Genomic DNA, 17,780 nt, shown 5'->3' on the forward strand with positions numbered 1-17,780 from the left:
GGAGAAAAAAAGAAAGAATTAAAAAAAAAAAAAAAAAAAAAGAGAGAAAAGGTGTTATTTCCTGCTAGTCAACTATATGAAAGCAGATGTTGCAGACATCTCTTGGAATTCGCTCCCAATTTCTGCATTTAGAAATGGCATCACTACTACGTCCTAACAAAAATGCCCACCAAGATAGGTGGTTTCTGCAAAGCTGTAAGTAATCACTTTTGCCCAGCAATACTCACTGTATTCCACCCTTTTTCTCCTCTTCTTATCTTTCTGCTTCAGCTCATCTTCCTCCCCATCACCCTCTTCTTCCACATCTTCATCCTCTTGCTGTTCTTCTTGTGTTCCATAGAACACAAGATTTCCACGCACAGCCTTTTTCATTATTTTCTTATGTTTTGATCCTCCCTTCACCAGCAACACTCTTCTCTTCAAGCAAGTACAACCAAACATACAGTCTGGCCTGCGGCAGTGGGTAGGCTGACGTTTCTCCAGTGCTAGACTGGCACATATGCAACCCAGTCGACAGAAATCATTATTGCAAGGAGGTGCTCGTCGTCTTATTATTTTGTGGATAGGTTTGTTTTTGAGAGAAGCCTAAAAAAAGTTTTAAAGAAGTATACACTTCAAATTTTAGTAAGCGGAAATTTTACTAAGATTAAATCAAGCATATGCAAAACTGCTATTCAAAATTCACTTAGAATAACCCCTCCAACTACATGGTTTACATAGGAAAATTTGTCATCTATACTGGGGAAAAAAAAAAAGAACAGAGGAGAGTTTGCATTTGAAGTCTTCTGAGAGACAATTTGAGACAGCTAAACCATCTTGGTAATAAGTAGGATGAGTAGAAAGGAAAAGAGGTTATCATGTGACAACGAAGTTATATGACCAGGCTTTTTTTGCAGTTAGTTCAACTGGAAAAAAAAAAAAGTGACAAATAGTAAGGAAATGCAGTCACTGAATAGCAATTGTATTAACCAGAATTTTTAATGGTGAAAATTTGAGATAACTCAAATTATTAAGGATTCATATCAACACGCTATTATCACAATTAGTTTTTTCACATACTACTAAGTCAGCACTTCTCAACTTTCACTGCAAAGACTACACCACAAAGGAACATCACACGATGTCGTGCTGCTTAGCAGCTTCAGTCTTATTTTCTGCAGTCTGATCTATATGCAGCATCACTAAGTGCACAGATTTGGAAAAGCAACAGTACAGAAAGGAAGGAAACTATTACAGATCTACCTGAGCTGTAAGCAGGGTTGCCAGAGAGATGTCTGCTCGTTCTTCTGTAATATAGGTCCGTGGTTTGCCATCCCAGAGAGCACAGTCTTCCAAGTCCATTAACTTCACTTGAGATTTAGACAAACCTGGTGGACGAGCTGCTTGTTGCTGTTGTGGTGCTTGGCGCAAACTAATCTGTTTTGGAAGTATGTTTTCATCCAGAGCTGGCACCACAAAACTATCTGCTTGGTTAGTCAAACTGCTATTTGAGACAGACTTAGCAGCCTTTTCCCCTGATGCTGAAGAGTTCTGTTTCTGCTTCGCAGAAAAAGGTGAAGGCAGTATAGGCTTGTAAGATGATTTTACTCTGCTGTTTGTAGATGTCTGTCTGGTTTGAGTCTTTGTCTTCCTAGAGGTAGATGACAGAGGGACAGGCTTAAACGTGTAAGATGTTGATGGAATTATGGTGGACTGCTTCTTTAAAACACTGTCCAGTGTTCGCACATAGCTAGTGCTTTTAGTGGGAAGCTGATACACCACAGGAGAAGTGGGAGTACTAGAAGAGAATCCCATACTCGTTTCCATCAACTTCCCTTCATTTTCCAGGTATTCATCCAGCTTGTCACTACAGAACGCTGAGCGATTCTTCAAGGAACCTTCTGAACTGCCACCTAAACAAATAAAGAGCACTTTAACTAGCTCCTGGGAAAACATACTGACAAATCTTATAATAATCAAACAATACAGAAGAGGTAAATACCCCTCTCAAAATATATATACAATTCTTTTAGAAGAGTACAACACAGGCACACCAAATATAATCCATTCTGAAACACAACCAGCTTTTTGTGGAGATTTCACATGTGTATTTGTTCACAAAACCAGTAAGCCTTCAGCAGACAGTGCTTCTATGCAACTTACTTTGTTTGTCCTGAACATCTAGCCTACCTGGTACACCACAATACATCTGGAATACCCCAACACAACACTGTATGAAAGTGCAGAAGGTACAATATAAATCTTTAATCTAAATCCCAAAACTATTACAGCTTTCATCTTCACTCAAGCCTTCTGTGTAAAACAGAATACATATATTTTTAACTTACTCAGAGTAAGTTTCTCTCTTCCCTCATAAACCTCCATTCTGACCATGGAAGCAGTACCAAAAAATTCTTCATTCATGACCATTTCAATATTTAAAAAAAAAAAAAAACAAAAAACCAAAAAACCCTCTCATTAAGATACACACAATTACCAAATTGCAAGATCTGTGGAAGGTCAAGAAAAAGGCCACGTATTAGAAATATGTACACTGATCTCTTTCTTTTTTACCTTCATTTCTAGAAGCACCATGAAGCTTCCCTCGCCAGCCTTTGATTTTTGTGAAATCATTTGTCTTTCCTGTCCTGGAAACAAAAGGAAATCCGGTATCTGGAAAAGAAGAAAGCTAGCCTCAGTTTATGAACCAAGCTTGATTGTATCAATGTCCTAGCAAACTCTGCTTATTCCTTTGCAGGGATAGGTGAACAGTAGTAAATCAAAAGGCTGAATAAAGAGACTTGATTTTTACTTTTTTTTTTTTTTTTTAAACTAACAGAATTCTTAACAAAGCCAAGCTTCCTGTAAAGTTCTGCTGTATGGCCATGCATCTGCTACCCCATACAAAAGATGTCTTCTCCTTTATTTTCAGTTTTAGTCTCCTTAGCAGTTGCAAGCAGTTGATTCCAAAACTCAAAACGGGCAAATCAGCAAGTTAGTACACTAAAATGGAACAGGCAGGTTTTGAGCTGATACTACAACCTCTCTCAGCGAGGAAAGTAATTTGAGTCTCTCCCCTCAATTGAGACAATGACTTTTATAAAAGACCTGTAGAATCTTCATTTAATATCTGTCAAATTCAGCTGAGTATCAATTAGGGGTAGAGACAGTGAATAATCACAAAAGGCAAACAGCAACATCTCTGTCAAGTTATCCATCAGCTCTGGGAGCTAAGTTGGAATTTATAAATACTAATAGGGATCCGTATGGCTCTTTTACATATAGCTAGGCTAGAAATAATTGCAATTGACACTGAGCTGACCGAGGTCTGCGGAATTGAATCTGCCTCTTTTGCAGTGTAAACAAAGTTGAGATACAATGTGTGCCTCTTTACCAGCTCCCAAAAGCAGCAGGTTAAGAAAGACACAGTAATCAGAATATTAAAGTAGGAGAAAGAGGTAAGTAGGAGAAAGATAAGCACCCGTATACTTTGTCCAACCAGTTTATTATTAAAAACAGCATCTACCAACAGTATCAGAATCCTAATCACATTATAATGAGAAATGCACTTGTTTGAATACCAAATAAGTTTAAAAAAAGCACAATTGGTCAGCACTTTTGTAATAAATAATTATCATGAAGTTACAGGTTAGCCCCCAAGTGGCACCTCAAGCTCTTCTCCTGGAAAGTTCTGATGCTCAGCTCTGTGAAAGACAACTTTTTTTGTTTTGCATGTGAGCAACATCAGAGAAATGTAGACTGCTTAGGCTCTGAGTCATTTGAGAGTAGTTAATGTGTATATTTACATTTAGAAAATCCAGCTCCAACAGACAAAACGTACCCATATAAAATAAGCTAGACAGATATTATTACTGGATCACAACCACCACAAAAATGAAGGCTAAAAGACAATCTGGCCACAATTACTCAGGACTCCTTGGCCAGTAACCACATAATGATTTAAGGAAGTTCTCACATTTTGTCATTTTAATACCGCTTTAATCTCTTTAAGATATCAAGTTCAACTAAATGGCCATTCCCTCCTTCTGATCACTGATAATAAAAAGGTAATACTTGAGTTTCAGCAAATTCATATTCTACCCACCTGGAGAATTGGGATTGGTTCCTGGATAGCTCCACAAGGAGTAATTTGAGTAGGAAAGAGGAAGCTGCACGCCCAAATATTTCAAGTCAATGCTCATTGTTGGGTCCACAGAATTCAACTTCAGTCCCACTACAAGAGGCAAGCATCAGTAAATGTCTCAATGCAGCAAGATGTTAGGAAAAAAGTCAAGATATTTACCAAAAAATAAACCAGTAAGTTATATACAGGCTTTTCTAGCATTCACCCACCATTTTAAGAGACCTGAAAAAGCATTATCGACTATAGCTGTTACTTACACTGGATTTGCAGCAGGTATAAACTAAAGAGCATTTCAGAGAATGTGAAATCAAGAAAAAAAAATGGAATTACTTTTCATAGTTTTCTTGATTACTACTGAAGTTTCCACAGAAATTTATTAACCAAAGTACCAGTGTTGTAGTAATTCTCACAATAAGATTTTGTTTATTCATTTTTTGAAGAAGCTAGCACCACTACATCCTTGAAGGCTAGAGTTACTGCCTGAACCAACCCAGCTATTCGACCTTTCATATCACTACACAAATTATCAGTCCTGCCAGCGGTACTTACACATCCCCTTCTCTACTGAAACCTATTCTTGTGCAAGAACATGTACCACACATGCTTCAGTTTCAACCAGCAGTAGGAGACAAGAGCAAACCACATTTTAGTTCTGAAGAAGTGTGTGTGCACGTTTGGAAATCATGATATAAACAAAGTTGTATTCAGATAGCACTCTCAGGACTAGTTCATCAAATGATCCAGATCCCAGTAGGTTATTTTTTTCCCGGGCTTGGCAGTTTGTAATAAAACACCTTTTTTTTTTTTTAAGCAGGGGGAGGAAACGGCTATAAAGAAACTAAACAATCCATGTTGTTGATGCCACCACAAATGCTTAACTGCCTATAAACATCTTTCTTCATCAAGTCCCCCAAAATACTCAAATTGAAACACTTTACTTGGTCAGAGAAGGTATCTTTACCTATGGCAAAATAAATATAGATACAGAAATGCTGAGAAAAAAGCTAATAAATTTGACTTAGTACCTTTTTCAGAAAATATTGTTACACTGAATTCAAGGAATTACTGTTGTCAATCAAATTCAGCTCACAGTCTGGAGTTGAGAATATCTATTTTGGTTTTTAGCTATAGAAACCTACAAATGTTGCTCCTGTTGCCAACGAGTCTGATATTCATATATTAAGTATGTGAGTTTTGAAATTGAAAATGTATGACTTCACAAGGCTCAGGACACAAAGTATTTGCACATACAGTAGAAACCTTGTGTTAGTGATACACATTTATGTTCTTAAGTGGCAACACAGTGACCTGAATACTGGCAGCACAAAAACAATCAACAAGGAACGAATCTCAGACATGGTTGTTTAAATGGATACCGTTATCAAAGACAGTCTAGTGAGATATAATTTTCAAAGCTGCATAAGGAAAAGGAGCAACACACAAGTCAATCCAGCATTTTGTATAAAAACATGTCAACTGCCAAATGTCAAGATGCCATCCATTTCTTTTCAAACTCAAAATAAAATGGAAAGAGTACACAGTTTCTTTTTCTTGACACTCCATTTGAATTATTCTGTCATCTTCAAAAATAAGCCTAGCTTTGTTTAACACTCAAACAAAAATATGAACATCACCCATATACAAAATCAATTATTTCAGTTTAGGATCATGAAGCAAAAAACACCCAGACAAAAAACAGAGGACGACTCCGACAAGTGCAACCTGGAATGAATGCAGACAGCCTAAAAAGAACAAATGGTAACAGTAAGTATATGTCAGTACAGACATCACCATACGTGACACATGAACTATCATTTTTATTAATTTCTATCATTCCCAGTATTGCTAAATTTCAGTTCCTGTAATCAAATAGTAGCAAATGAAGAACCATCTCCTTCAGAACTTTCTCCTCTCCATCAGACGCAGCTTCTAAATCTGAAATACAATGCTTGACAACAATGCCTTTGATTTTCAGGAATATAATAAGAGATTCAAATTAGCTCAGATAGAAGAGGCATCCTATAGCATTCCAGTACTCCAGCACGAGCTTTCCTTCTAACGTGCTTAAGTTGAATTCCGTTCTTTCTGAAGCATCTTCTTCCTGCAGTCCTGGTGTCTCTCTAAGATCTAGATAGCCTCAATCACCATTTTCTTAACTTCACAAACCAACAGCAATTATGGGGTTCAGGTGCAGCTCCAACACATCATCAGTGAATCTCAAAAAGAAACTTAAGCTTCTCAACTACATTGTCTAAAACCAAAAGCAGAGTTAACATCAAAATTGCTATGTCCATTTTCCACACTGCAGTGAGGACAAGAAAGCCAGTAAGCTTTTACAAAATAGCTGAAATCACATTTAGAAACATGCACTTCACATCTTCCAGACAGAAGGGAACCATGTCTCTGCCTGTTCTGTAGTAGATGACAAGGAGGTATTAGTCATGATCTGTGGCCAAGAAATTGTGGAGAACAAGTATCAGAATCAAGAAGGCTAATGAGGCTGCACCAAGCTCCAGGATGCTACTTAGAATCAGCATGTCTGGGAAAAGATACAGCCCTTAAGTTTAGCCTAGAGGCACTCCCCAGCCGCCTTCTTACATCTTATTGATGATATTGTTGGGGGGGGGGTTCTATTTTTTTTTGATGTTTTTTGGGGGGGGGGGGGATAATTAAAAAAACCCAACAATCCCTCTCTCCATTAACATCATTGTGTTCCTTCCCCGATCTCAAGTCTGCAATGGAAGGCAATATTTGGAAGGTGAAGGTAATCTGAATAAAGACTGATTCCAGTTCACCTGCAGCTGCTGAAGTCTAACAACAAAAGTGTATATATTGTAATTCACTTCACAGCCTGATCAAATTACATCTGTATCTCTTGCTGTGAATAGTCTTCACATAGCTTCTTTTCCCTCTAAAAACTAGACAGGTGAGGATCATTCTCTTCATTGCTGAATTACAATTTCACCATTTAATAGGCTCAGCAGATTACCATCCAACACTGGAAAATGACGGTCACAAGCATTCAAGAAAGTCAAAATTCTTCAGATCTTTTTCTTAGCATGATGTTTGACTTTTCTTGTCCATTTTGTAGTATCTGCAAACTGCTTAACACCCTTCAGAAGGTACCACACACTTCACCACCACTCACTTAGAAGCTGGAGGAAAAACGTGTGGATTTTACACCTTCCCAGTTTCAGGATCATCTCAAGAGTAGAATACCCCTCGCTAGTGTTGTGGTTGCCAGCATACCACATGGCTGCCAACATACCACAATTTTATTATACTTTCTTGGGTAAAGATAACATCTAGGAAGCCCACAATATAATCCTAAAAAGCCTTAACATTGCTGTAACATTTGCTTAGCACTGTATCTAGCATTGCCAGCAGCTGACCATGAAAGGGATTTTGCCACCATTCTTGAAATATGACAACATATGCAGACTTGTGAGGGCAGGCTGGCCAGTGAGGTCATTAGAAAACAGGGCCACCTATTTCCGGAATCATGGGAGAGGAAAACTGCATTTAGACATCCATGATACAACTGTCAACGTCGATGCTATACCACTGAGGATAACCTATCCCCAGCCAGGTTATATTTGTTTGATTCCCACCACATCAGCCCACAGGACAGAGCTTTAAGAGCTCTCTACTACCCTTCTTGTGATCGCTTTGCAAAGGTGGAAGACAGGAATGTCGGCTCAACACTAGCAAGACGCAAAGGCATCCTTTTACATCGTTGCAAAAAATGCCAGGCTAGTTCTCATCATATCCCATGCATAAACAATTCAAGATAATCCAGGGTTCTTCACAGCAGAAGCTCTCGGAGGACCCAAAATAACTAGTATCAGAGTCAAGATCAGTATTTGGAATCTCAAGCCCTACAGCATTACAGTTATGTTTGAAAAATTCAGGGCCAGAACCTCAAGAGCATGAGGTACAATCCTTCCATTCGGATCAATTTCTTCATCATCTGCTCTGATGCCTACGTTAACGCCATTGGTCTCAGGACTACAATTGCCGAAGACTCTCAACATCATCAGTAGAGAGAACGTTAAGTTCTGCTGTGTTGATCCTTGACTTTCTTCCATCTGACCTCAGGATAATATTGTATATAAATGAAAGATCGCAAGCTAAAAGTACCTTGCTTGGCCCTCTTATGTGGCTAGTGAACCTGGATCTACAGTGTCTCAAAGAAATACAGACTCAAACATAGCAAACATAGTCTTAGTTAAGTGTTTCTGGACTTCTAGCTCCTCTACTACCAGAAAACAGCTATTTTCTATGGAGGAGTAAAATCAAGTCCATCTGCTCTCTACAAGGATTAGCTCATTACAAAACAGGCATGGTCTGAAGGCTCAGCATCTTCTGCAAGAGGCATCCAATGACATGCAGCCTCTTGCTCTGCTGTTGGAGATTCAGGATTCATCTTTTGCCTCCTCCACCTCTTCTAGTTTGCAACATGAACGTGTGAAAACAAAAACATCTTTATTGGCCCGCTGAAACTACTTTTAAAGCCTCTAAGAAAAAAAAACGGGTTAGATGCCACAGATTCTCTCTCATTGCCACAAGTGGCAAGAGGGAAACTGACAGTTTCACACAAATTTCCTTTCATACTCTCACATTTGTACATACGCACCTGTACACCTTCCTGCATTTGGGAAAAAAAAAAAAGGAACCAATATCAGATCCCAGCTGTATTGGGGATACACAGTATTACATCCAGTAGGAAATTATCAACTCAGTATGATTAAGTATAATATACAACCAGGTGCAACAATACCTACACTGCCCGCTTACCTTCCTGAAGGCTAGGATGTATTACTTGCTTATGCCTCAAGGTCTTCAGCTCTTCCATCAATTCCTTTTCCAGTACTTGTATTCTTGCTTGACAATCTACTCAAAAAATAAACAAAAGAGAACATATGAAAAACATTTACTATGCAAAACATTTACTTAAATGATTAATTTTCCAGTGTGTCTTTACAAATTCCCTTATTGCAGGGAATAGCCACTTACAAAAAATACAAAAATGTACCTGGATCATTTGTAGTCAACAGGGGAGCCTGAAGATTCTGCGACTCTTCTCCTCCAGCTCTATCAACAGTGTGAATGTCAAGAGCTTCCTACATACATAAAGAGCCTTGAATAAGCATAAGATACCTTAAAACACTAAGTTAAGATGCAAACTAGGCCACATCAAAATACCACTGAAATATTCAAAACATGAGCTTGTTTAATAAACAAGTATGCGTTCTTTTATACAGAACTCTAGATGCCACTATTTCTCCCAGGTTGCTAAGGAGTAAGAAAATGTTACGATTAACATAGGGACAAGACAACAGATTTGGAAAGAGGCCATAAATCTCAAAGCTTAGTTTAAAAGAAAATATACCTTCAGCTTGTAAGTACAAAGGGCTTAAAAATGAGACATTAGAAAAGGTTTTGAATTTTACTCAAAACAGTTAGGTCTTACCTTTGATGCAAAGGACACAAAGAGGACTCCATCAACATCTTCAAGGTCCGGCTTAACATCTGGAAGGATACTCCCAGGCCCCAGAGAGGTGTTGTTCTTGCTTGTTATTACAGCTTTCCCTATACTTTTAGGTGGTCGACCAGCCTTGGAAATTTTCAGTTTCCGTGGCCTTCCTCTTTTAGTTGTAACTGATGATATGGTGTTTTGATTGCTACCAGAGCCTTTCAGGGACATAGGATTCTTCAGTATGCCAGGCCTTTTTCTTCCACAGATCTCTTTAGCTGAAAAGTGACAACTTACTGAGCCTCTGAGATTAAAATTAGGCGATTTAGACAGAGCCCACTGGGCCTCTCTGATTGAAGAGTATTTCTGTGACATTCTACACCCAGGAGATTGTTTTTTCATAACTAACTCCTCAGTTACAGTGGCTGTGCCTGAGCAAGAGCCTTTGTGATTTTCAAAACACACAGGCAAGGAATCCAGTATTGCACTCAAAGGGGATTTATCCTTCTTGCAAGACGAAAGCATGGTCTGCGGCAGCTCAGATATCTTCACTGTGCTCTTTGTGACTGCACAAGGTTCTAAATAGACCACAGGCATCTTCCCACTATCCAGTTTTAACATTTTTGCTTTGGCAACACCTGAAGGACTGGTTAGCACACGCTTCCTAGACCTCAATTCTCCATCAACTCCATCTGTTTCACTGCGTCGTATCAGGTGTTTTTGTAGGATGGGATCATCATCATCAGTGTTGGAATACTCATCAGTTTCTTCATCTGTGTCTTCCTGTTTCACTCTTATTCCTTGTGTGCAAATACTTGACTCGTAGTCATAGTCATCTACTGGTTCCTCTTTAACGACTACATTAAAGTGTCCATTTGGGTCCAATGGGGATGCCACACGGGAACTGCTTTCATAACTGCTAGCCATGGGACTGGGGTGGGAGGGAGGGGACAAAACCAAAACACAACACAAGATCTTTATCAAATCTCTTCCTTTACCGAAATTCCATCACCTCCCATAATCCTTGGTTACATATTACAAAAAACTTCCAAAACGCTCTGAGACATGCGTCTGCTAAATAAGCTGTCATTTACAAGCTTACATTTTTAGAAGTAAGCACTCAAAAAAAAAAAAAAAAAGGCCATCATTAAAAACAATCCAACTTCTTATCTGAAGGCAGCAGCACAATTTCCTTCCCTAATAATATCAGGGTGACATTTGCACTTTTTCCTATTAGAGGCTCAGCATGAACTCATGCTAAGCTATCATGTTTTAAATGCTCAGAAGTGGCCTTAGTTTGCTGTGTATCTCATTAAGTCACCTTACTAAAGCCATTGTGCTTGCAAATAAGAAGCCAAGTGAGTGCTTAATGCACTTCAATTTACCTGTTTTAACTGAAACTTTAGTTAATTCATCCTGAAGCCACATACAGACAATTCCTAAATTCAACTGTTGTTCTAACGCTTACAGAATGTTAATATCCTACTGACTTATGCTCCACCATCCACTAAGTCTAAGTATTAACCTAACCAGAATTTGACACATCATGCATTGGATACTGAAGACTAATGGTGCAGCCAGTTACACTCCAATGATGGGCTTCTTTGAGGGACAGACACATCAGCCAAAAAATTGCAGTCAGCAGTCTCGTTAAGCACATCAGAAGCTGGCTACTCATCATAAGAGAAAACAGCTAAGATATGAAACCAGAAACTCATATCCACAATGAACCTCAGAAAACAATAGTCAGAACTTATTTACTAAACTTATAAAATATATATAAAAGGAATACTAGCTGATAAGATACTATAATCTCAATTCTGTTAAATTATTATTCAAATTCTGTTAACCTTATGTTATTAAAACGTTATTAAGAATAATGATATTTGTTAATGTTAGTTAATGCTAACATAATTTTAAATATAACTTAATTTTAATAACAATATATTATATATAAAGGGAATATTGCTTTCTATATCGTGCATGTGTGTGTATGTGTGTGTATTTTATTATTATCCACTGCCTCCCCTCTTTAAAGAGTGACTATGCTCAGTTGAACCCCCCTGCTGGAACTGAGGGAGAAGATGATGTGGAGGAAGAGGCTGCTTCCGCCTCATGTAGACTGAGGACATACTTAAGGGAAAAAAGCTGGGACACACAAGAGTCACAACATGGAGTTGGGAGTCTCAACCTCATGAAGAAAGACTGCAGTGTTAAACAGGGAGCAGACAGTCAAGACACAGTTTTATATACTTATATATAAAATTCCTCAGAACGAGACAGAACCTATCCAGAAAACCTGCTGCAATTCAGAAGGACACTAAGTAACCACAATTAAGCTTGAAGAAAAAACCTGCCTTGTGAGGGTAGCAGGCAGCAGTAGAGTGGCGTACCAGTCCTGTTTTGTCTACTGTCTTCTCTGGCCAATGAGTTTCCTAGTAGAAAGTTTCTAGCTTTCATTTCATTAAGAATGTCAAATGTAAGATTAAAAAGCCTTTCTTCTTCAGTGAGTTTACTGTGAAAGAAATTCTAAGACAATCTACTTAAAGGTTATGGGCAACTCAAAATTCTGTCACATTACCGCTAGAGGTTGATTCAGTACAGCAGATCCACACTTAAAGTGAATGCTGTTAAGAAGACAGAGGAGCAGATCGCTCAGATCTTAAAATTCTCAAAACTAAAGAGACAAAAAAAGTAATAAATTTGCTGGCCAGGAATAAATTTATCATCTGAGTTCTACTGTTTCCAGTGGGAAGCCCAGTAAAGCCTGGACTTCTCTAGGTATTTTTCCTTTATCTGTTGCAAGATGTATACTCAAGCTAAGGATTACCTTTCTATTAGGTATCTGGACAGTATCCAAAACTAAGAAGCCCTGCTGTAAAAATGAAATTTCTAGACACAAATGTTATTCTACTCTGCATATTGCAACCATGAGCCAGATGGTGAAAAGAGCGAGGTATCACCCATCTGTGTGTATGTATGAGAAGATCAAGTACTTGCACAAAATGCTGAGCAGCATTTTTCTAGACTTTTAAATTCAGATGCAATTATCAACTTTTCTAACAATCAGAAAAGTTGCTTTTTAGCACTGAAGTAATTTCATTTGGCCCTTAGTTTGTGAAGTTATGTGCAACATAAGCAGTCACTAAGTATTCTCTTCCTATATTCTATGGGAAGATGAATCATGCAAGTTTGTCCTCTGAAAATCCTCAGCTTAATCTGAGATCAGGTAAAAATGGTGAAATAATGTCTTAACTAGCTCTTTCTTTGCCCGATATGGAACAATGCTCATATTTAAGCAAACTTCTTTATACCCCAAGTAATATATCTGGTACCCTCACAATAAAACAATAAATGCAGATAAATCGTTTTCTTGCATTTTGCCAAATTAAAAACCATTTAGCTGCTCATTTATTGAAAGTACTGAGATATACGGATTTTTTTTTTAAGTAGATCATTTTAAAACACACCATGGGAAAAAAAAAAAGATTTCTTTTGGAATTAATCTAGCAGTCTGTGGATGAGGTACACGCAACCTTTTACATAGTTGCATTCTCAAAAATGTCAGAAAAATTGAGCACTGGGTGGAAATATCACTCACTACAGCACTAGGAACTCCACTTCCTTTGGAAAGCATTATCTGAGAGGCTGCAGTTCCCAACTTCTGACTCTCACCCAAATCTAAACTCAGCAGAAATCACTACCCTGCGTAACAGCGAGATAGTGCCTATCAACTACTAGTAATAGCTTGCCTATGAAAAAAAAAAAATTGCCCAGTCTTCATTAATATGTAAATTATTATTTTTAATATGTAAATATTAATGTGCCTAGTTTGATAAAGAAAAATGCCACTCACTCAACACTGTCCTTGAAAGGCTGACATATTTATGAACAGATCTCAACTGCACGGCACAAAAACATTGTCAACAGATCTGAAGGAAAAAGGAGAACTAATGTTCTGAAAAACTCCAACACATAAAAAGACAGTTCTGCCAGTTGTTGGATGAGATCAATTTTTCTCTTTCCAAGTACAGAACCTGACTTTTTCATGTAGATTACAGAAACATAAAACAAAAAGCTGAACAATGCTTGAGGGTAGTTCTAGGACTGTGATAACACTTATTCATGAAATGATAGATGCTTCCTAGCCCAGAATAGACAACCCTTTACAGCCTTTCCCTGCCTGTGCAGCTTTTGGCACATTTCAGAGATAAATTGTCTTGGAGGCGAAACCGGGGAAGGCATCTAACATGCTTTGGACCAAAAGAAATTAAGTCTGCCCGTTTGCATCATCTGTTCTTAAGGAAGGTCCTTGAGTCCTTAAAACAATGGTTTTTATTCCTTGGGAAAGAACGGAACAAAAAAGCCCCAAGCTGTCCAATTCAAACAGTTCTCCAAATAATTTGCTTCAATGACCCCTTCAGGCAAACAAAGTGATCAAAATTTTAACTTTTTTAACTGCAGCTGACCCCAAGGAGAAAAAAATGTCACTTTGAAGACAAAATCAACCTTTCAGTAATTATTTTCAGAGTTCTACTGTTTTACTTCCAACATGCAAAGTTATCTAAACACTTCTCCATGCTGTATTCTTAGGAACTGAAGAAAGCCCATCCTCTCTGAAATCTCTGAGTACCTTCAGCCTTCAAGATGTGTTTCTCTAGAACTTACAACAACATTTTTGGAGAATATAAGAAGTCTAGAAGACATTCTTCTTCCTAATACACTGACACCAGAAACTACTGAAAAAGAAAGGTTAGACACTCTAGATCCCAAAGCAGTTCCAGTATTCTTAACAGTTATTACAACTAAACTCAATAAAGTCTCAAAGAATGGTGAACTTTGTAATTTGAAGTTTTTCAGTCACTCAAAAGGCAAGGAGATGCCTTCTGCAAGGAGAAAAAAAAAAAAAAAAACAATTGAGTAAACCTCTGTCCTGTCTAAAACACAGGTAAGTAGGATAGTAATACAGCCTTTGAAACAAACTGTATAATTATGTCATAAATACAACTTCTTTTCTTCTAGGAACTGACCTCTAATTACACCATTAACATCCTCCTGATATCCTGCAGTTAAATAATTTATTGGTGTACTGATCTATGTAAGGCTCCTTTTGTCACTAAATCTTTGGCAGATTAAGTATGGTATTCACAGACAGACGTGAAGAAACATGGCAGGAGAGAAACATTGTGAGTTTTTTTAAAATCACTTCTTCAGGTTCGAAGTATTTCGAACATCTCTTGACACAGATTAACTATTCACTAAATCTGCTCTGTTCTATTGCTTAGATTTTGGAAACTACGTGAAAGTGCAGTAAAACAACAGGTTTCACCAGGCTTGCTTTACCAACACGAACGCTTACTGGTTATCAGGTTCCATACTATGGGTAGGCTCTCAATATACACTAGATTGCTCTACTACCGTTTGTGTGATACAAATAGAATGGTTCAAAAAGTCAACACTGGATAAGTACATAGACATAAAATTACCACAGAGTAAAGTAAGGTCTGAACAGCGTTAACAGTTATTCTGAAGTACTTTCCTAGGTGCAGATTCTCTCACCTCACAGCAAACATGAGGCAACTGACTACCAACAGGCAGGCTACTTCATACTGCTTTGTGGAATAAAAGAATTCACATAAGCAGTTATTGACAAAACAGTGGTGTGCTGCCAGTTACAACTGCCTTGTAGCAATCCCTATACATACCCAACCTAAATACCCATACACACCACACATCCTCACCCATCCGCTAATGGAAATTGAAGATACAGAGACAGCATGTCGCTGTGGTAAGCGACCCTAAAAAGAAAGGCAATGTTTTGATGACTGCAATGTGCTTTGTTTAAAACTCTGAAAAACTAAATTTAGTCTTCTAAAATGTTAAGAGAAATCCCTCAACACTTCTTTACAAAGGCAGTTAAAGCAACATAGGAAAAAATACTGAATTCTTACACTCCTCAGACACATTAGAAAGTCCAGGCTGATACATGACTGTTTAAGCAAAGAAGAGCTTTTAATAATACTAAGCGTTCTGCCATTTCAGGTCAGGCAAACTTTAGCTGTAAATCTGTACGCTGAGCATCCTATTATTTAATGTTTTACCAAATACCCCACTCAACCAGTATTTGTGCTAAAAATAGAATGTTAACGCACCTTTCAGAGACTTCTTGTTTTAGCTTTGGCATATCAGCCGAAGACAGGTCAGTGTCCAGGAAACCCAGGAAGTCCCTTTCTGCATTAAAGGACTCTTTTTCCAGATCAATGTCTGATGGGTTTTGACCAATGAATGGAGACTCTAAACTTCTCTGATGCAAATCTAATGCATCAACTTCAGCAGGGCGACCACGAATGCCAGCAGCGCTAAAAACATCACCTCCTTCCAATTCTAAGTTACTGTTTTGTTTCACATCACGCTGAGGTCGACTATTCAACCCATCATCTCTGAATCCTTTAGCAAAAGGATTGTAATCTATTTTCAGCTGGGTAATCTGGATGTTCTGGTAGGCTGTAACTGCGAAGAACTCTGTCTGCGGAAAGGTAAATGTATGGACGTCGGGGCCGTTCAGCTGAATGACTTCTGTGGCTTTGTCTGCAGGCACCAAGTGAAGTCGTGGCAGATAACGGTGCATAGAATGCAAGATTATATGACCCTCCTGGTCCAGGGTATTGTTAGTAAGTTTGAGTTTGTAGAAGGATACCGGCTGGTGCATCCAGTACTGGCCAGTAGAAGGGGATTCTGGATGAATGAACACTCGCCCAAGAACATGCGGTTCTGCCTTCCCACTGGGCTCCCACCAACGGCCATTCCATTTGTATCGGTGATTGTCCACAGGAGATATGTCCATGACTAGGATGTACTTCTGACTGGCATCCAGACCTGTAATCCAGTATCGGCAGTACGGGAACATGCGCCTCCCCTGCTTCGTCAGAATCATCTCTGTGTTGCGATGGTAGAATTCATTCCACATACTGTTGTTATCTAGGGTGACGGTTATGCCCCCTGAGACACAGTCAGCTGGGAGGCAGGTCTTGACTTTGGATTTTATTGGAGTTGATACGCTGCTGGCGAGAGCACAAGCATCACGGTTTGCTACTAGGATTCCTTGGTCAGCTTTACCGTTTCCCTGCTGTTGTTTCAAGATGACAAAAAAAGCAGGCGCTGCTCCAGACACAGTCCCACCATCTCGGCTACCCAAGACAATCTGCTGTTTCTCCATGATGAGCGCTCTTACAAGCTCTCAAATCAAATGCAAATTCTACACAGTTCTGATAATCTTCTATGCGTGTTCACCATTCTGGAAAAAAGGAAAACCCAGTTAAAATTATTCAAATACAGTCTAAGAAAGTAATTAAGTCTCATGAGAAATTCTTTTTCTAACAGTTCTCCACATTATAAACGTAAAAGATAAACAGTACTATAAAATCAAGCACAATTAGGATATATCAAATAAGATTGCCTGTGTGTATGTAATTTAGGCCTTATAGACATGGGGGCTGTGACACCTTTACACTGCATTTTCATGTAATGCTTTGCCACAACAGGACTCCTTGCTTTGCTTGATATTTCAGTGTTCATTGTTCTGATATTGCCTCAACTCTTCAGATCATTTGCTTAAGAAACAGCATTTGACAAGATGTGCAGAAGTTTTCAGGAGAGCAAATAGCACATCTGTGACACAAAGGCAGAATACAACACTGACAAAAAATTATTGATACTTGTACCAAATGCCTAGTTGGTGGGAACCAGAGACGAGTGAATCACCATCGCTAGGAGTTAGCTGCTTGAAAATAATCATATTTCTTTCCAGAGAATTAACTCAAATCCACGAGTTTTAAGTGAACTGGGTATTCAGTAACACGTATATTTTGTTAGGACTGGGGTACTGTAGGAGGAAACACTCCTCTGTGCAAACCAGCTGCCACATGCATATGGGAAATGACCTCAAAGCTCAAGAGGCAGGCAATTTATACTCCATGATAAATGTCCTTGACACCTAAGAAATATGAGAGCTCCGCTTCCACCCTTTACACTTTGCACTTTGAAACTTCATGTAAAAGTTAAATTGGAGGAAAAAACCCCAAACTGTTCTGCACAGGTATTGAGAACTGTGAAGACACAAGATCTGGTTTTCAGTTTTACTTTGAGGAGGAAACACTTCCCCACAAACACACCCACAACCAC

At 38.5% G+C, this 17,780-nt stretch overlaps 1 protein-coding gene across 1 annotated transcript in view; it reads right to left on the reverse strand.

Moving 5' to 3' along the window:
- Positions 1-16,890, reverse strand: part of MGA (MGA, MAX dimerization protein) — a 50,797-nt gene extending 33,907 nt beyond the window's left edge. Inside the window, exons 1-8 of the mRNA XM_009319219.1 lie at positions 15,752-16,890; positions 9,597-10,530; positions 9,159-9,246; positions 8,921-9,016; positions 4,085-4,213; positions 2,554-2,652; positions 1,243-1,892; positions 228-585 (exon numbers count right to left, since the gene is read on the reverse strand). Coding sequence (XP_009317494.1) covers positions 228-585; positions 1,243-1,892; positions 2,554-2,652; positions 4,085-4,213; positions 8,921-9,016; positions 9,159-9,246; positions 9,597-10,530; positions 15,752-16,815 — 3,418 coding nt within the window. The 5' untranslated portion in view covers positions 16,816-16,890. The remainder of the gene's footprint in view (positions 1-227; positions 586-1,242; positions 1,893-2,553; positions 2,653-4,084; positions 4,214-8,920; positions 9,017-9,158; positions 9,247-9,596; positions 10,531-15,751) is intronic.
- Between the last annotated feature and the right edge of the window lie 890 nt (positions 16,891-17,780).

The sequence above is a fragment of the Pygoscelis adeliae genome, unplaced genomic scaffold, assembly GCF_000699105.1.
Source record: "Pygoscelis adeliae isolate BGI_AS28 unplaced genomic scaffold, ASM69910v1 Scaffold22, whole genome shotgun sequence".
NCBI classification, from domain to species: Eukaryota; Metazoa; Chordata; class Aves; order Sphenisciformes; family Spheniscidae; genus Pygoscelis; species Pygoscelis adeliae.